The following is a 21,395-nucleotide window of genomic DNA, read 5'->3' on the forward strand; positions in this document are numbered from 1 at the left end:
GACCTTTTCGAATTTCTCAGATTGTATTATAATACTTATTCATTGAACGCACTTTTAGAAAGTATAATGCATTAAACACAAGAAAAACAACCAAGTTCAGAATCTGCAAATATTATAATGCATTTTAACTTTGGTTACAATTACTTGTGTAAAGACACAATGCTTTATAATGTACATTATGAATACCTTTATAATGCATTCTCCATAAGGGCTTTAAGTAAAGTGTCACCACATTTTCTTCTTTTAAGCTTAAACTCACTTAACTTTGATAGATTTTACACTTTATCTGAAGTTATTTTGATTCTCAAGTAAATGTGTCTTGATGTAAGAATGTTTAGATATTTGTACTGGAAAACAAGACAAAAATACTGAGTAAGAAAATCATTTTTTGCAGTCTAGGAGAAACCGTTGAGATCTTGTGCTTCTCTTAGGGGTAGATTCCAAGTGTGTCCCAGAAGTCGCAGATGTCGTTGCGTGATCCAGCCTGTGCGTGTGAGTGTGTGGTGAGGTTCATGATCAGCCAGCCGCTGTTAGCCGTGTAGCGCGGCCATCCCGGTGGACGTTGCTCTCGGCAGAACGGGCTCATGTCGGTGTGTGACCCGGGGTCAGCCGTGTGGGCGAACGCACCCCAGTAACACAGCATGCGATTGGACAGCAGGCGCTCAGGTTGAGTCGTAGTGAAGTTTGCCACCGGGGCCGAGTCAAACAGGAAGGGCAGCTCCGCGCCGTGACACACGTGATGGTAACAGAACGTCAAGCCCGACCACACGCGATGATCACTCGCGACGTGATCGAACACATACATCCACACGGAGCTCCCGGACAACACACCGGCACGGGCGGCTCTCCGGGACGGACACAGGAAGATGTAGTCAGTCACAATCTGAAAAGACAATAAATTAAAGGGTTAGTTCACCCAAAAATGAAAGTTAGCCCATGATTTACTCACCCTCAAGTCATCCTAGGTGTATATGACATTCTTCTTTCAGACAAATACAATCAAAGTTATATTAATAATATCGGGGCTCTTCCAAGCTTAATAATGGCAGTGAATTGTTGGGTCATTTTTGAAGTCCATAAAAGTAAAATCCATCATAAAAGTGCATCTATCCATCATAAAAGTGCATCAATCCATCATAAAAGTGCATATATCCATCATAAAAGTGCATCTATCCATCATAAAAGTGCATCTATCCATCATAAAAGTACATCAATCCATCATAAAAGTGCATCAGTCCATCATAAAAGTACATCTATCCATCATAAAAGTGCATCTATCCATCATAAAAGTGCATCAGTCCATCATAAAAGTACATCTATCCATCATAAAAGTGCCTCAATCCATCATAAAAGTGCATCTATCCATCATAAAAGTACATCAATCCATCATAAAAGTGCCTCAATCCATCATAAAAGTGCATCTATCCATCATAAAAGTGCATCTATCCATCATAAAAGTGCCTCAATCCATCATAAAAGTGCATCAGTCCATCATAAAAGTGCATCTATCCATCATAAAAGTGCATCTATCCATCATAAAAGTGCGTCTATCCATCATAAAAGTGCATCAATCCATCATAAAAGTGCGTCTATCCATCATAAAAGTGCATCAATTCATCATAAAAGTGCGTCTATCCATCATAAAAGTGCATCAATCCATCATAAAAGTGCATCAATCCATCATAAAAGTGCGTCTATCCATCATAAAAGTGCATCTATCCATCATAAAAGTGCATCAATCCATCATAAAAGTGCGTCTATCCATCATAAAAGTGCATCAATCCATCATAAAAGTGCATCTATCCATCATAAAAGTGCATCAATTCATCATAAAAGTGCGTCTATCCATCATAAAAGTGCATCAATCCATCATAAAAGTACATCAATCCATCATAAAAGTGCATCTATCCATCATAAAAGTGCATCAATCCATCATAAAAGTGCATCTATCCATCATAAAAGTGCATCAATCCATCATAAAAGTGCATCTATCCATCATAAAAGTGCATCTATCCATCATAAAAGTGCATCAATCCATCATAAATGTGCATCTGTCCATCATAAATGTGCATCTATCCATCATAAAAGTGCCTCAATCCATCATAAAAGTGCATCAAGTGCATCTCTCCATCATAAAAGTGCATCTATCCATCATAAAAGTGCATCAATCCATCATAAAAGTGCATCTATCCATCATAAAAGTGCATCAATCCATCATAAAAGTGCATCTATCCATCATAAAAGTGCATCAATCCATCATAAAAGTGCATCAATCCATCATAAAAGTGCATCTGTCCATCATAAATGTGCATCTATCCATCATAAAAGTGCCTCAATCCATCATAAAAGTGCATCAATCCATCATAAAAGTGCGTCTATCCATCATAAAAGTGCATCTATCCATCATAAAAGTGCATCTATCCATCATAAAAGTGCATCTATCCATCATAAAAGTGCCTCAATCCATCATAAAAGTGCATCTCTCCATCATAAAAGTGCATCTATCCATCATAAAAGTGCATCTCTCCATCATAAAAGTGCATCTATCCATCATAAAAGTGCATCTCTCCATCATAAAAGTGCATCTATCCATCATAAAAGTGCATCTATCCATCATAAAAGTGCATCAATCCATCATAAATGTGCATCTATCCATCATAAAAGTGCATCAATCCATCATAAAAGTGCATCAATCCATCATAAAAGTGCATCTGTCCATCATAAAAGTGCATCTATCCATCATAAAAGTGCATCTCTCCATCATAAAAGTGCATCTATCCATCATAAAAGTGCATCTATCCATCATAAAAGTGCATCTCTCCATCATAAAAGTGCATCTATCCATCATAAAAGTGCCTCAATCCATCATAAAAGTGCATCTATCCATCATAAAAGTGCCTCAATCCATCATAAAAGTGCATCTCTCCATCATAAAAGTGCATCAAGTGCATCTCTCCATCATAAAAGTGCATCTATCCATCATAAAAGTGCATCAATCCATCATAAATGTGCATCTATCCATCATAAAAGTGCCTCAATCCATCATAAAAGTGCATCTATCCATCATAAAAGTGCATCAATCCATCATAAAAGTGCATCTATCCATCATAAAAGTGCATCAATCCATCATAAATGTGCATCTATCCATCATAAAAGTGCATCAATCCATCATAAAAGTGCATCAATCCATCATAAAAGTGCATCTGTCCATCATAAATGTGCATCTATCCATCATAAAAGTGCCTCAATCCATCATAAAAGTGCATCTGTCCATCATAAATGTGCATCTATCCATCATAAAAGTGCATCAATCCATCATAAAAGTGCATCTCTCCATCATAAAAGTGCATCAAGTGCATCTCTCCATCATAAAAGTGCATCTATCCATCATAAAAGTGCGTATATCCATCATAAAAGTGCCTCAATCCATCATAAAAGTGCCTCAATCCATCATAAAAGTGCATCTATCCATCATAAAAGTGCGTCTATCCATCATAAAAGTGCGTCTATCCATCATAAAAGTGCATCTATCCATCATAAAAGTGCGTCTATCCATCATAAAAGTGCGTCTATCCATCATAAAAGTGCATCTATCCATCATAAAAGTGCATCTATCCATCATAAAAGTACATCTATCCATCATAAAAGTGCATCTATCCATCATAAAAGTACATCTATCCATCATAAAAGTGCGTCTATCCATCATTAAAGTGCGTCTATCCATCATAAAAGTGCATCTATCCATCATAAAAGTGCATCTATCCATCATAAAAGTGCATCTATCCATCATAAAAGTGCGTCTATCCATCATAAAAGTGCATCTATCCATCATAAAAGTGCGTCTATCCATCATAAAAGTGCATCTATCCATCATAAAAGTGCGTCTATCCATCCATCATAAAAGTGTCTATCCATCATAAAAGTGCGTCTATCCATCATAAAAGTACATCTATCCATCATAAAAGTGCGTATATCCATCATAAAAGTGCATCTATCCATCATAAAAGTGCGTCTATCCATCATAAAAGTACATCTATCCATCATAAAAGTGCGTATATCCATCATAAAAGTGCATCTATCCATCATAAAAGTACATCTATCCATCATAAAAGTGCGTCTATCCATCATAAAAGTCTGAATTTATCAACATTACTCCAGTCTTCAGTGTCACATGACCCTTCACTAATCATTCTGAGATGAGGATTTGATGCTCAAGAAACATTTTTGATTATTATCAGTGTTGAAAACGCTTCATATTTTGTGGAAACCGTTCAAAAGAACAGCATTTATTTGAAATAGAAATAAATATAAAGGATTTTACAAGTCACTTTTAATCAATTTAATACGTCTTTGCTGTCATTATGACCGTCATAAAGAGCCCTAGAGAGAAACAGCAGGTCACATGACACAGACAGCTCAGACGCCAGCGTTGAATGGGAACGCTAACAGATCAGATTCTCCAGGTATATTCAACTGAGCTGAAGTCTGGCTCTGGGAGACTGTGGTCACTCGCTTCATTGATTCGGCTTTGTGAATGCAAGTCAATTCCTCTAGGCATGACTTCACTTTTAAAACCCGCGGGACAGGACGACGTTCGCTCTGTGTATGTGAATATTGAATATGATGAGTTCATATAGACGTGAAGGGTACAGAGGGTAAACATCCAGTGTGTGAGATGTGTTTAGTTGTGTCAGTGCTTGTTTAGAGCTTTTCATCACGTCGCTGTAGGTTAAATATCTCTATCTGTTACCTGGTAACCAAACACTCATCAGATAGGGAACACACACACACACACACACACACACACATACATACAGAGGGCAGCCATTCCCTCCCACACACACACACACACACACACACAGAGAGAATCCAGGCGGTCTAAAAACTCTCTCTTCACGGACACGGATCACTCTCTGCACACACACACACACACACACACAGAATCCACCGCCTGCGGTCTAAAAACTCTTTCTTCACGGACACGGATCACTCTCAGCACACACACACACACACACACACACACACACACACACACACACACACACACACACACACACACACACACACACACACACACACACACACACACACACACACACACACACACACACACACACACACACACACACACACACACACACACACACACACACACACACACACACACACACACAGAGACTTTCTGTATCTTGGCTAAATAGTGCAGCCTTTTACCCAACAGTGTACTTTTATACTATTGATATAATTTTTTTCTAATTATTATATTAATTATTTAATAATGTATTAATATTTTATAAATGATAATATTTTATCTTTTTTTATAAACATTTATACATTACATTTTTAAATATATATATATTATATTTTTTACATATTTATCTTTATATTTTCACATTTTGAGTTTGAGTAATTTCCTTGTCATTTCACTATTTTCTTTAGTTTTTGTTTTATTAATATTTATATTTATTTATCTTTAGTCATTTTAGTACCGAAACTTTAACTTATTTTCTTTTATTTCAGTTAGTTGCCACAACATTTCTAATTTTCATTTTTTAAGTGTACGTTTTCATGTAATATTTATGTATTTAATTCAACTTTATTTCAATTAACAAAAATTATTTTTAATAGTTTTAGATTTAGTTTACAATAACAACACTGAAGACTAAAGGGGTGTGACTGCCATTTTAGCAGAGTTGACCCGAGAAATGTCAAAGGCCACCCTAACCTGGGTGATCTTTGACATTTCTTGGGTGAACTCTGCTAAAATGGCAGTAACAGAAACCGAGGCACAGAATAACTCATTAAAAAATAAGAGTCGGAGTCATTGTCTGCGTCTAGATGTGCATAACATCCATCCTACATGATATGTGATATTAGTAATGTCCTGTACTATGTAGGGTGTAAATGGGAACCTCAGCACTCTACACACACAGTCACAGCGCCCTCTTGTGCACGGCAGAGGAGGAGCGTTTAAAATGCTTCTTAATTGGAGTTTTTTGCAAAATTCAGAACTGCATATTAGCATAATATCTTTATTACTTTAACCATAGCTTTCTATGGCAGAAATAGTGAGAGAGTTATGAATTCAGCATTTGTCTTCGTTTCACATCCTCAAAACTATTTTTAAAAATATACCTAAGCAAAATTGTAATGCTCTATTATAGTATCCTATTTTATGACATACTAAGTCATAATTATGAGATAAAAAAAGTCAAAATTATGACATACTAAGTTATAATTATAATATAGTTGAAACTGAGAAAAAGCCAGAATTGTCACATACTAAGACTTAAAAAGTCATAAATATGACATAAAAAGTTGAAATAATTATGTCACAAAAGTCATAAATATGACATAAAAAGTCTAAATCATGACACAAAAGTCAATTATGACATTAAAATGTCAAAATTCTGACATCATCATTCTGACATAAATTCCATCATTATTATGCCTAAAAAGTCATAATTGACTTTTGTCAGAATTTCAACTTTTTATCATAATTATTACATTTTAGTTAGTTAAGTAGTTAATTATGACATAAAATCTCGAAATTCTGACACAAAAGTCATAATTATGACATTAAAAAGTCGAAATTCTGAATGTCATAATTATGACATAAAATCTCGAAATTCTGAATGTCATAATTATGACAATATCTCGAAATTATGACACAAAAGTCAATTATGACATTACAAAGTCGAAATTCTGACGTAAAAGTCATAATTATGACATAAAAAGTTGAAATTAGGACACAAAAGTCATAATTATGACAAAAAGTTTATATACTAATTAATAATTATAAAGTCAGGTCAAGTAATTCATAATTATAAAAATGTAATTATGACTAAATTATAATTATGAGATTAAAAAGATTCTGACTTTTTTATGTCAGAATTATTACATTTTAAATCAGAATTTCGACTTAGTATGTCATCATTTCAACTTTTCATCATAAATATTACATCATATGCCAGAATTTTTCAAAAATATGAAGCAGAATTGCAATGTTCTACAACCCCAAAGCAGAAAAAGTTGGGACAGTATGGAAAACGCAAATAAAAAAAAAGAAGTGATTTCTAAATTTACTTTGACTTGTATTTCATTGCAGACAATATGAACACAAAATATTTCATGTTTTGTCTGGTCAACTTCATGTCATTTGTAAATATGCATCCTTTCCTGTCATTCAGACCTGCAACACATTTCAAAAAAAAGTTGGGACAGTAAAGCATTTACCACTTTGTAATGTTGCCATTCCTTTTCACAACACTTAAAAGATGTTTAGGGACTGAAGACACCAAGTGATGAAGTGTTTCAGGTGTAATTTTGTCCCATTCTTCCTGCAAACAAGTCTTAAGGTGGGCAACAGTACGGGGTCTTCGTTGTCACACATTCTCTATTGGACACAGGTCGGGACTGCAGGCAGGCCAGTCAAGTACCCGTACCCTCTTCCTCCACAGCCAGGACTTTGTAATGTGTGCAGAATGTGGTTTTGCATTGTCTTGTTGAAATATGCATGGACGTCCCTGGAAAAGATGTCTTCTTGAAGGCAGCATATTATGCTCCAAAATCTCTATGTACTTTTCAGCATTAATGGTGCCTTCACAGAAGTGCAAGTTACCTTTGCCAAGGGCACTGACACAACCCCATACCATGACAGACCCGGGCTTTTGGACTTGTTGCTGGTAACAGTCTGGATGATCCTTTTCTTCTTTGGTCCGGAGCACACGGTGTCCATTCCTCCCAAAAAATACCTGAAATACTGATTCATCTGACCACAGTACACGTTTCCACTGTGTGATGGTCCATCCCAGATGCCTCCAAGCCCAGAGAAGTCGACGGCGCTTCTGGACACTGTTAACATAGGGCTTCCTTTTGGCACAGTACAGTTTTACCTGGCATTTGTGGATGTAACTACGTATTGTGGTACTTGACAAAGGTTTGCCAAAGTAGTCCTGAGCCCATGTGGTGATATCGCTTATAGATGAATGATGATTCTTGATGCAGTGCCGCCTGAGGGATCGGAGATCACGGTTGTTCAGCTTAGGCTTGCGCCCTTGTCCTTTACGCACTGACATTCCTCCAGATTCCTTCAATCTTTTAATTATGTTATGCACTGTTGAATGTGAAATATCCAAATCTCTTCCTATCTTTCTTTGAGGAACATTGTTTTTAAACATTTCAATAATTTTTTCACGTATTTGTTGGCAAACTGGCGATCCTCGGCCCATCTTTGCTCCTAAAGGATTAGACCTTTCTTGGATGCTGCTTTTGTACCAAATCATAATTACAATCACCTGTTGACATCATCTGTTTCAAATCACATCATTATTTAACCATTTTACCTCATTACTAGCCCTAAATTGCTCATGTCCCAACTTTTTTTTAAATGTGTTGCAGGTCTGAATGACAGGAAATGATGCATATTTACAAATGACAGGAAGCTGACCAGACAAAACATGAAATATTTTGTGTTCATATTGTCTGCAATGAAATACAAGTCAAAGTAAATTTAGAAATCACTTCTTTTTTTTTGTTGCGTTTTCCATACTGTCCCAACTTTTTCTGATTTGGGGTTGTATTATTAGTAATCCATTTTACTTCCATAATGTGATTTGTTAGCATTCCCATTCATCTCAAGCAGACGGGACAAAATACAGATGCACTTCACGCTTTTAAGAGCCTCCAACAAAGATATGATGCTTTAATATCATATCCTAGGCTATGATATGATGAAATCGTAGCATACGCAGACACTTTTGAATGGCCATTAGTGGAGAAAGATGCTTTTTGGCTGATTCTGTGGTGAAAAGTGACCTATCGCTTAAAATTAGATGACGTCATCTGAAAAGGAAAGTCAAATGAGAGATTTTGATGAAAGATTAAATGTGTCTAATGATGAAGTGAGGCTAACCTGTGCTAGCATGTCCCTGCGGTCTGAGTCTGTGTAGAGCGGCAGGTATTTGCGCAGGATTTTAATGGCGTGTTGTTTGAAGATGGCCGTCGTGTAGACTGTGCATTCGACCGGTGACACAGGCTTTGTAAAGACACCGTACACAAAGATCACGCCTTCTTCTGACGTGGTCCCTGAAACACACACATTAACCAACATGAGAGCGGGGTTCACATGGGGGGCCATTTTGATTTGACGTTGACTTTGATACCGAGCAGCACGGGTTTCTCCTTCTGCCAGTGTCCTTTCTGAAAGGCGCTCACTGACTGTTCCTTGATCAGTTCTCCGTCGATATACGGCCCCCAGCTCTCAAACATCTCCAGAAAGCGGAAGGGATTCACCACCTTTGAGCCTGGGAACACAACAAATGTTTTGTGTGATCTCTGTCTCATCTGTGCTCTAGGTGGAGGAGACGTGAAGCGGAGGATTACTGGATTTGATCTGTGCGTTCAGCACCGCCTGAGGACTGAGAGACAGAAGGCACTCCACGTCCACGATCGAGCAGTTGGCAGTCTTTGCGAAGTTCTTCCCCAGCTTCAGAGACTCGTGCCTGAGGAGACGCATTCCGTGTTTGAAGGCATGACACTGATCTGATGTTTATATATATATATATATATATGTGTGTGTGTGTGTGTGTGTGTGTTTACCGTGTTTTCAGAGGAATGGAGAAGGGTAAACTCTGGAAAACGGCCTGTCTGAAGAGTGGTTTGCTGCTCTGGATCATCAGATGTAGACTGACCGACTGAGCACCAGCGCTCTCGCCGAAAAGAGTCACCTGAATACACACACACACACACACACACACACACACACACACACACACACACACACACACACACACACACACACACACACACACACACACACACACACACACACACACACACACACACACACACACACACACACACACACACACACACACACACACACACCTGTGAGGATTCTGTCAGGACCACTATCGTCAAAGATGATTGATTGACTATTAGCATATAGTTTGGATTACCAGTATGGTTCTGTTCTGGGCATGGATAAGAGCAGGGAGAGCAGCAATAACCCCCCTTACACTCTCAGAAAAAAAGGTACAGTGGAGGTACAGTTTTGTTCCTTTGGAAACAAAACGTATAACTACCTTTAAAGGTACACAATTGGTCCTTAGGGTACAGTTACACCATTGTTTTCCTCTACTTAGAGCAGGGGTAGTTCGGTCCCAGTGAGTCACTGTCCTGCAGAGTTTGGCCCCAACCCTGAAAGATGTCTATAGAAGCTCTTATTGAGAATTAATAGAGGTTTAGATGTTTTATTGAAAATGTTTGGTCGCCATTATGGTGATTAGTGTTTTCTTTAGTTGGCCAGTTTGACTCTTGGCTTTTTATGTGAGTTTGTGGTTTTTGTTACAGTGTTAACAAAACACACAATCTGTTCAAATAAAAAAAAAGCCATAAACAAAAATGTCATGAAGAAAAATGTTTGACTAAACTCATCACTGACTAACGAAATTAGGACACAAAAAATTTAAATTATGACACAAAAGTCATAAATATGACAGTCGAAATTAGGACACAAAAGTCATAATTATGACATAAAAAGTTGAAATTATGACACAAAAGTCATAATTATGACATAAAAAGTCCAAATTGAGACACAAAAGTCATAAATATGAAAAGTCGAAATTATGACACAAAAGTCATAATTATGACAAAAAGTCGAAATTAGGACACAAAAGTCATAATTATGACATAAAAAGTCAATCAAAATTAAGACACAAAAGTCATAAATATGACGAAAAGTCGAAATTAGGACACAAGTCATAATTATGACATTAAAAAGTCGAAATTAGGACACCAAAGTCAATTATGACATAAAAAGTCGAAATTATGACAAGTTTTTTTTATAACATTAAAATGTCTAAATTATGACATCAAGTCGAGCCACGGTTGAATAACCCGCCATGTCTTTAGTGTGTATCCTTTGGAAGCACTAGTCTCTGTTGCGTTCAGTTTTTTTTTAATTATTTTTATTTATTTATTTTCTCTGTTGCGTTCAGTGCTTTCTTCCGGAAACAACGGACCATATGAGATTCCAAGTCACAGTTCATCACTTAGCACAACGTTCGTGGCTCGACTTGTCGACTTTTCAAAGATGGCTCCTGTCTGTATACGCGGAATGTACTGTCTTTATAAAGTATCTTCTTATTAAACTGTTTGTACACTTACAAAGTTCTCAATGCTTCGGTTTGCATGTAGGGACCCTCATTATGTTAGTGTGAGGCTATTTTGAGCCTTGTTAGTGGTATTAACTAGCGATTTAATTTGACTTATTCTGTGCCCTATATACTAGCGTTATAAGCTAATCTGTTTTTAGAGATAAAACTCTTTACATTCGATTTTCATGAAAACGCATGCCAGAGAACGATCTACTCGGTAACCATGTGTGAATTACCCCTAGGTTCATTTTTCACTGGAGTTGTCCTTTAATGTTTTTGTCGTTCATCAGCTGGAAAAAGTCGTTCTGAAAGTGATTCCATCGTTCCTCTGTGTCATTATCGTTATAGCTGTGGTCTGGACTCTGCTATTATTTTATATTAAGAATAATTTAGAACTAAATTGTTATAGTTATCGTCCTTGTTGAGCACAGGCCTTAGACATGGTTTGGACATTTCCCCCTTTATAAATAAGTTTCTTTAAGCTCACTTTGCTTGGGTCACCTCCAAACACAGCGATGTTCTGCTGCACCCAGAGCAAAGCCGCCTGCTGATCCAGGATCCCATAATTCCCCACCGCTGAAGTCCTCGGGTCTTTTCCTGACACCAGAAAGCCAAAAGCCCCTGCAGAGAGACGGATTGAGCGGTGTGTTTATGTCTCATTTCACAGTCAGTGGCTCAGAGTCTCACCCAGGCGGTAGGCGACGCTCACGACCACCGTTTGAGTGAAGTTGCTGATGTAACGTCCATCGTAGAGCGCTTTAGAGGCGGAGCCCGCGATGAAGTCCCCGCCGTGGATCCACACCATGACGGGCTGCGGCTTCAGCAGCGGAGCCGCAAAGTTCACGCTCAGAGGAACAAACACGTTCAGGTACAGACAGTCTTCACTCACCTGACCAGAGAAAATACTATTAAAATACAAATATTATTATTAAATATTATATGACTTACATATTCCACTATATTCCAAGCCTCCTGAAGTCAATTAATACAAATATTGTTGATACATTAAGACACTGAGACACATAAAAGAGAAATATTGTCACATTATCCCCCTAATAAACAATATAGTAGTTCCCCTTCGAGGGAACTCGAAACTGCGTCATCGTGACGACACTTTGGGGAACGCCCCTTGCGCAAAGCGTCTGAAGAAACAGTAGAATCTGCCCAATCCGATTGGTGTTGCGTGATGACGTAGTATGTGACGGCATACCCGGAAGATTCAAAGAGACGTCTGAACACAACAGAGATAGCTTTTTTGCTCTTCAGCGTTAGCGTTAGCGCGTTAGTGTATCAGTCTGAAAGTGAAGTTGGTGTTGAAAACATTGTCCAAACAAAACTATGGCGAGTGAGCGATTCAGGCTGAGGTGGATGATGTGGGGCTTTCGCCACCCCACACACCCGCTATGGAGGAGCTTGTGGAGGTTTTAACTCACGCCGTGGCCAAGCTGAGTTTAGATTGGCCAAAAGAAATAGTGGACATCCATCCGCCATCTAAGCTGGATGAACGCTTTTTCAGGCGTCGGGTTCAACCTCCACGGCGGTACCTTCCTTTTTTCCCCGATTTACATAATGAGTTGTGTAGATCGTGGGAAAAACCCTTCTCAGCTCGTCTATCAAATCCCCCGGTGCTGGATTTTGCTAACGTGCTAGGGACGGCTGAGTTGGGTTATGCAGCGTTGCCACAGGTTGAAGAGGCACTTGCGGGCCACCTCTCACCCGGGGCCGCTGCATCATTGAAGGCCCCGTCGCTGCCCACTAAACCTTGCCGTGATACATCCAAGTTAGTCGGCAGGGCTTTTAGTGCTGCAGGTCGTGCTGCTAGTTGTCTGCACACCATGGCGGTTCTGCAGGCCAACCAAGCCGACCTCCTCAAAGAGCTGGATGAGGACGAGGGACCATCCCCGGATGACGTCACCGAGCTCCGGAAGGCGACAGATTTGTCTCTCCGCATTACCAAAGAGACGGCCCTGTGGGCCGCTCTATGGCTGGTATGGTGTGCGTTGAGAGACATCTCTGGCTGACGCTGTTGGGAATCAAGGAGAGATAGAAACACTTTCTCCTTGATGCCCCTATCTCGCCTTCTGGCCTCTTCGGCGGTGCAGTTGATACTGTCGGCGAGAGGTTTCAGGAGGCGAGAAAGCAGTCGGCCGCCTTCCAGAGGTTCATCCCTCGCCGCTCGGGCTCCGCGGCTAGAGCAGGCCCGAGTGGGCAGCCCGGACCTTCATCCAGCTCATCGCACCACGATGTGCAAAGGCAGAGTGTCGCCTCCTGCGCCCCTCCTGAGGGAGCTTGGCAAAGGAGACGGTGCTCTCGCAAGGAAGCCTTCTCAGCCTAAGGGCGACCTGAGGGACGTCATCCAGGCTAAGAAGGCTCCCAAGCGGTCCTAGCTATCGGCAGGGCCGCTGAGAGCTGTCCCCCACAGGGTGGAGTGACAAGGTCGTTTCCACCCTGGGGCTCTCGGGGAATTGATGCGGCCCGAAGCGTGCTGGACGGCGGGAACACAGCATCGATGCGCGCGCACTGAACCTGTCGCCTCTAATAAGACCTGCGACGGTCCAGCAGTCGCGTAGGCCCTCCGGATCTCTTCCCCAACTTTGCCCTGCCGGTCAGCCGCTTCAGGGGGTCGGGGAAAAGGCTCGGTTAACACCCGAGACTGGCCTCGAGAGGCTAGTTCCCTTAGTAGATTATCTCGGCGCATGGTCATGCCTTCCGGGTATATTTGCGTGGGCCCTGCGTACCGTGGAACGGGGTTACAGACTGCAGTTCGGTTTCCCTCCCCCGAAATTCAACGGGGTGTGGTCGGCCCCGAGCAGGTGCGGGTGATGGAGCAGGAAGTACGCTCCCTGCTGGTCAAGGAGGCTATAGAATGTATTCCTCCGCCAGACAGGGAGACCGGGTTCTACAGCCGGTACTTCATAGTTCCCAAGAAGGATGGTGGGTTGCGTCCAATAATAGATCTCAGGCATCTGAACCGGTCTCTGAGGAGATACAGGTTCAGGATGCTCACAATTCCAGCCATCGTGAGTCAGATCCAGTTCGAGGACTGGTTCGTCACGATAGATCTGAAGGACGCATACTTCCATCTCTCCAGCCTTCCAGCTCACAGGAAGTTTCTGCGGTTCGCTTTCAGGGGCGAAGCGTACCAGTATCGGGTTCTTCCATTCGGCCTAGCTCTCTCCCCTCGCACCTTCACGAAGTGAATGGATGCAGCACTGGCTCCGTTGAGACTCCAGGGCATCCGTATACTCAATTATATCGACGACTGGCTCATTTTGGCTCAGTCGCGCCATATGGCAGTTCGACATCGAGATGTCATTCTAGCCCACATAAGGTGCTTGGGTCTGAGACCCAACACGAAGAAGAGCGTGTTGACGCCCTCCCAGAGGACTACGTTCCTGGGGGTTGTATGGGATTCAACGCTGATGCGGGCACAGCTGTCCCCCACACGCGTGGAGTCCATACTGGCGATGGTCTCGAGAGTGAAACTGGGCCGCAGCCTCACTGTGAAGCAGTTTCAGAGACTGCTGGGTCTCATGGCAGCAGCGTCCAACGTGATTCCGTTCGGCCTGCTCCACATGAGACCCCTCCAGTGGTGGCTGAGAACCAAGGGGTTTTCCCCCAGGGGAAATCCTTTCCGTATGATCAGGGTAACGCGCAGATGCCTTCGTTCCCTCGTCATGTGGAAGAAACCTTGGTTCCTGTCCCAGGGGCCAGTGTTGGGAGCATCTTGTTGCCGGAAATCCGTTTCAACAGACGCTTTCCTCACTGGTTGGGGTGCGGTCATGGAAGGCCGCTTTTCCAGAGGTCTGTGGGGGACCCGGCATTCTTCCTGGCATATCAACTCCCTGGAAATGCTGGCGGTCTACAAAGCTCTGAGGAACTTTCTCCCGGACCTCCGTGGCCACCATGTCCTGATACGATCCGACAACATGTCGGCAGTATCGTATAAACCACCAGGGGGGCCTGAGGTCGCACCCTCTTTGCAGACTGGCGTATCAGGTTCTCCTGTGGTCACAGGGGAAGTTAACAGCAGGTCCCTCTGAGGATGGCCAGGGGTACGATATTCTACCCTCGGCCAGAGGTGTGGGTTCTCTGGGTCTGGCCCCTGAGGGGGCCCAGTACCTAGGAGAGGGCCTGTCGGCGGGTGTCGTGGAGACCCTACTCAGTTCCAGAGCTCCTTCCTCCAGGAGGTTGTACAGCCTGAAGTGGAATGTATTTTCCACTTGGTGTAGAGAGCGGGAGGTGAACCCAGTTAACTGCCTGGTGGCTTCAGTGCTGGAGTTCCTTCAAGACCGCTTCTCCGCCGGTCTTTCCCCGTCCACACTTAAGGTGTTTGTGGCTGCCATTGGGGCTTTCCCCGCACCTTTAGGTGATGGACCGCTGGGAAGGCACCATCTGGTTGCACGATTCCTCCGTGGGGCTCGGAGGATGAGGCCTGCGGCTCATTCCAGGGTCCCAACCTGGGACCTGGTGGTGGTGCTCGAGGGTTTGGCTGAGGCCCTCTTTGAGCCGCTGGAGTCGGCTGAGGCGAGAATACTGACCTTCAAGGTGGCCTATCTCCTTGCCATCACTTCTCTGAGGAGAGTGGGGGACCTCCAGGCCTTGGCTATCACGCCGACTTGCCTGGAGTTTGCCCCTGGCATGGTAAAGGCCATCTTGCATCCCAGTCAGGGCTACGTGCCCAAGGTGCCATCTAATTGGCACGGTCAGTGGTTCTCCAGGCATTCCAACCTCCACCTCACGTGATGGCGGAAAAGAGCAGACTTCACCTCCTCTGCCCCGTGCAGGTATTGAGGACAGTAGGGATGGTGTTCTTGGGATAGTACTCATAATTCTTCTTCCTCCAAACACGTTTAGTGGAATTATGACCAAAAAGTTATATTTTGGTCTCATCTGACCACATGACTTTCTCCCATGACTCCTCTGGATCATCCAAATGGTCATTGGCAAACTTAAGACGGGCCTGGACATGTGCTGGTTTAAGCAGGGGAACCTTCCGTGCCATGCATGATTTCAAACCATGACGTCTTAGTGTATTACCAACAGTAACCTTGGAAACGGTGGTCCCAGCTCTTTTCAGGTCATTGACCAGCTCCTCCCGTGTAGTTCTGCGCTGATTTCTCACCTTTCTTAGGATCATTGAGACCCCACGAGGTGAGATCTTGCATGGAGCCCCAGTCCGAGGGAGATTGACAGTCATGTTTAGCTTCTTCCATTTTCTAATGATTGCTCCAACAGTGGACCTTTTTTCACCAAGCTGCTTGGCAATTTCCCCGTAGCCCTTTCCAGCCTTGTGGAGGTGTACAATTTTGTCTCTAGTGTCTTTGGACAGCTCTTTGGTCTTGGCCATGTTAGAAGTTGGATTCTTACTGATTGTATGGGGTGGACAGGTGTCTTTATGCAGCTAACGACCTCAAACAGGTGCATCTAATTTAGGATAATAAATGGAGTGGAGGTGGACATTTTAAAGGCAGACTAACAGGTCTTTGAGGGTCAGAATTCTAGCTGATAGACAGGTGTTCAAAAACGTATTTGCAGTTGTATCATACAAATAAAGATTTTTTAGATTATGTCTCTCACAGTGGACATGCACCTACGATTCAAATACTTATTTTCCTCACTGTATATATATATATATATATATATATATATATATATATATATATATATATATATATATATATATATATATATATATATATATATATATATATATATATATATATATTGTAATATATATTTTAAAAAATCATTGAATTGAATGGGAATTTTAATAAGAATATTAGTGTGAAAATGTGCTTTAATTGTCATGAAAATAATGTAAAACTAAATGGTATTGAAATAGCCTTAATTTTCTTTATGCAAAAAAAAAAAAACTAATTATTTTTTATAATTGTTGAATAGCAAACAAACAATAAATATAAGGTTTAGATATTTTTTTTTCTTTTAATTTTTGGGGTGAAAATGAATGCTTTCATTAAATTCACCAAAATATTTTACGAAAAAATTAAATTTTCAGGGATTTCTGGAATAAAAATGTTTGTATATCTATTATGTGTCTATATTTTATTAGTAATACATGACCAACTATCCGAAATAATCCAGAGAAATTACTTAATATATCAAAAGGTCTGGATTTTTATAGAACCCAAAACAGCTGAAATCTTACAAAGTCTGTCGTGTCCCACTCACCTTCTTGGGACACTCATCAGAAAGGGGTCCAATGCAGGCCTGCATGCACGCCGCTCTGGGATAGGTGGCGTTCAGAACCCCTCTCCACGGTGTGACGGGCCGGGGCGGTTTCCAGCGGGACGCTGCCACAGGCGGATCGGCGAACGGGATCCCATAAAAAACATAAGACTTGTCCAGCATCAGGCCCTGGATGGTCCCGTCTTTAGTGAGCAGTTTGGGCCCAGCAGCAGTTTGTAGGTCCGTGACGAGGGGCTGATCTGTGATCAGTGCTGCGGGAGACACACTGCGCAGTAAAGCCGCCAGCTTCATCGGCTCCTCTGTACTGGACCCAGTGCTGACCAACACACACGCCAGCACACACAGACCCAACACACACCTGTACGACCGCATGGCTGCTCCCGCATCTGCGCTTCTGGCTGATGCATGCTGGTGTCCCATAATTCTGAAGCACTTGTGACTCTGATTATGCTGCACACTGGGACTCTGTTGTGTTGTGTGTGTGTGTGTGTGTGTGTAATGACAAGCAGACTGTCTGTACTTTAGACAATTAAATCACATCGATTCCCTTGACGTTCATCGTCGGATACTACAAGGAAAATCAGTGATTTGGACTATTCAAAATACATTCAAATAACATGACATTAGTAGCCCACTAGCAAATCCAGTGATTAACAATATTAAAATTATATATAAAGTTATATATGCGTGTGTGTGTTTTCATGGACAATTAAATATACATTTAAGTTACGAATTGATTTGGTTATGAATTGACTGTATGAATTAAGTGTATATAAATAACCTAGACTAGAGTATACCTTAGAGTCAATTCATAACTTAAAATGTATTTTTAATTGTCTATGATGACACACACACACACACACACACACACACACACACACACACACACACACACACACACACACACACACACACACACACACACACACACACACACACACACACACACACACACACACACACACACACACACACACACACACACACACACACACACACACACACACACACACACACAGACACTACCCCGAAACCTACCCATCACACACACACACACACACACACACACACACACAACCCCTAAACCTACCCATCACACACACACACCCTAAACCTACCCATCACACACACACACACACACACACACACACACACACACACACACACACACACACACACACACACACACACACACACACACACACACACACACACACACACACACACACACACACACACACACACTACCCCTAAACCTACCCATCACACACACACACACACACACACACACACACACTACCCCTAAACCTACCCATCACACACACACACACACACACACACACACACACACACACACACACACACACACACACACACACACACACACACACACACACACTACCCCTTAACCTACCCATCACACACACACACACACACTGCATGTGTGTATGTATCTATAAATGTGTATATATACTTAATGACACAAAATAATAACAATAACATACAGTGACGAGTTAATCAACACTATGACCTTGAGGCAATCATTCAAATTACCTGAAAATAAATAGTCAACAATTGTTCTATGCATAAAATGTATTAATATTTATTTAATTAAAAAACCTTTGAATTGAATGGGAATTGAATGTATTTTCATACTGATTTCTTATTGTAAAATGAGCATACATTTTTCAGTGATTTAACTGATTTGAAATATTTCAAGACGAAATATTACTACATTTGTATTATTTACAATTCATATAATGTATAATTATATTATAGAACGTCCATAATATAAATATTTACATAAAGAAAATCTAAGAAACTAAATTTATTCCGAAACAAACAATTCAAGTATTGTACTAATTTTGTGAAATGGGATATTATTAAATGTTTTAAAGTAATAATTGTGTAAATGATAACTCCTCCACACCACCAGGCGGCAGTGCACGCGCCGCGCGCTCATGACGACCAGACGCAGCGTCTGACGTCACTGCTAACAGCAGCAATGGCGGCCCCCACAGAAAGCACGAGTGAAACGCCAACAAATAAAAAACAGAAAAAGAGCAAAACTACAGGTACAGCTATATTTAGAACACATTAACTATACACAGTGTCATACTTATAATTCCATATTAGTTAAATAAGGTTTATGTGTGATTGCAGCTCGTGTAGAATTAAAGTTCTGTCTTTTTTGCTAAAAGTATGTAGTTTTTTGTTAGTGTACGCATTTTATTATTACCGTTTCCCCCTAAAATCAGTCATTGTGCATTTGTTATTTTCCACCTCTTCCCTGGAATTTCTCTAATACACACACTGTGTCTGTAGAAAGCTTTTAGGGTGGTGTGTTATGTAGTGGTTAAATCTCTTGTCTTGTTACGAGAATGTTGATTTTCCAGCCCCATAGATGTACTAGTACAGGCTCAGTATGATATCAAATGTTAATATGATACATATACTACAATACTAAGTGATTTTTATGTTCGTGTATAATGGTAACATAATATTACACACACCTTTTGGGGGGATAAACACACATCCTCAGGTTACTGTAAGCTGCTGAAGATAAAAGTGTTTGCTAAAGTGAGCAACTTCTCCACCTCTGGTCTTTTGTCTGAACCGCAGTGGATGAGACTGAGCTGCTGACGGTACCAGACGGCTGGACGGAGCCCAAGTTCACCCGGGAGGACAATCCCAAAGGTTTGCTGGAGGAGAGCAGCTTCGCCACACTGTTCCCCAAGTACAGAGAGGCGTACCTGAAGCAGTGCTGGCCGCTGGTGCTGAGAGCGCTTGGAGATGTGGTGAGAGTCAGGAACGTCTGCATTTGATTTGTAAAATGATTGTCAGCTCACTGAATTAGTGTGTCTATTTTCTTTTGCTGTTCTGTAGTTCGTCAATGCCACACTGGACCTGATTGAAGGCAGTATGACGGTGCACACAACAAAGAAAACATTCGACCCGTATGCAATCCTCAGAGCAAGGGATCTCATCAAGTTATTGGCCAGAAGTGTGCCGTTTGAACAGGTATGCTTATATATATATATATATATATATATATATATATATATATATATATATATATATTTATGATAATCTGTCCTTTCGCACTGAATTCACTGATTATATATATATATAATCAGTGAATTCAGTGCGAAAGGACAGATTATCATTGTTGATACAGACATTTATAATGTTACAAAAGATTTTTATTTCAAATAAATGCTAGTATTATGAATCCTGCACAAATCGATCACGGAAATATTAATCAGCACAACTGTTTTCAACATCGATAATAATCAGAAATGTTTCTTGAGCAGCAAATCATCATATTAGAATGATTTCTGAAGGATCATGTGACTCTGAAGCCTGGAGTAATGATGCTGAAAATACAGCTTTGATCACAGGAATAAATTACATGTGACTATATATTCAGATAGAAAAGAGTTATTGTATATTGTAATATTTCACAATTGTTTCTGTGTTTTTGATCAAATAAATGCAGCCTTGCTGAGCATTAGAGACCTTTCAAAAATACACATCTATTTCTCTCTCTCTCTCTCTCTCTCTCTCTCTCTCTCTCTCTCTCTCTCTCTCTCTCTCTCTCTCTCTCTCTCTCTCTCTCTCTCTCTCTCTTTTTCTCTCTTTCTCTCTCTCTCTCTCTCTCTCTCTCTCTCTCTCTCTCTCTCTCTCTCTCTCTCTCTCTCTCTCTCTCTCTCTCTTAAAAAATAAATTCAAATAGCATGAAATTAGTAGCCCAAGCATAGTAGGCCTAACTATTCAGCTACAGCTCTGCACAGTGTAAAAACGAGGCAGTTTATTCCTAAAGAGAATATTGATTGTTGTCAGCCACTTTAACATTGTAAATACACTGTTAATACAGTTTGTACATTAACACTGCACTGGGCTTACATACAGGTAAATTAAATAATTAAATAATGATTAAATTAAATTGTGTTAAATTAAAACTGTACTGTACTTAAATGTAAAACAAAAACTTTACTCAAATAAAGATTAAAATAAAATTTAAAC

The 21,395-nt window shown here is 41.0% G+C and overlaps 2 protein-coding genes across 2 annotated transcripts in view; one reads left to right on the top strand and one right to left on the bottom strand.

The window, feature by feature from the left end:
• Positions 1–17,759, bottom strand: LOC307126660 (crystal protein). Its single transcript, XM_079817298.1, has 8 exons — positions 17,352–17,759; positions 11,847–12,048; positions 11,647–11,780; positions 9,601–9,728; positions 9,385–9,503; positions 9,165–9,305; positions 8,915–9,087; positions 1–883 (listed from the first exon to the last, which is right to left on the bottom strand). Exons 1-8 carry the CDS (start codon positions 17,739–17,741, stop codon positions 428–430), a joined length of 1,743 nt encoding a protein of 580 aa, XP_079673424.1. The 5' UTR covers positions 17,742–17,759; the 3' UTR covers positions 1–427.
• Positions 10,052–21,395, top strand: part of krr1 (KRR1 small subunit processome component homolog) — a 20,501-nt gene continuing 9,157 nt past the window's right edge. Inside the window, exons 1-5 of the mRNA XM_079817299.1 lie at positions 10,052–10,562; positions 10,641–12,027; positions 19,306–19,444; positions 19,992–20,167; positions 20,256–20,390. Of these exons, the coding sequence (XP_079673425.1) occupies positions 19,375–19,444; positions 19,992–20,167; positions 20,256–20,390 (381 nt within the window). The 5' untranslated portion in view covers positions 10,052–10,562; positions 10,641–12,027; positions 19,306–19,374. The remainder of the gene's footprint in view (positions 10,563–10,640; positions 12,028–19,305; positions 19,445–19,991; positions 20,168–20,255; positions 20,391–21,395) is intronic.

This window comes from Gobio gobio (assembly GCF_949357685.1).
Source record: "Gobio gobio genome assembly, chromosome: 5".
NCBI lineage: Eukaryota > Metazoa > Chordata > Actinopteri > Cypriniformes > Gobionidae > Gobio > Gobio gobio.

Bases quoted from the DNA above. Each gene is read 5' to 3' on its own strand.
- LOC307126660 (XM_079817298.1), bottom strand. From the start codon at position 17,741: ATGCGGTCGTACAGGTGTGTGTTGGGTCTGTGTGTGCTGGCGTGTGTG. The intron at 9,504-9,600 runs GTAAACACACAC...GCGTCTCCTCAG, and splicing joins TCCATTCCTCTGAAAACACG to GCACGAGTCTCTGAAGCTGG. The intron at 9,088-9,164 runs GTATCAAAGTCA...TGTGTGTTTCAG, and splicing joins GGAGAAACCCGTGCTGCTCG to GGACCACGTCAGAAGAAGGC.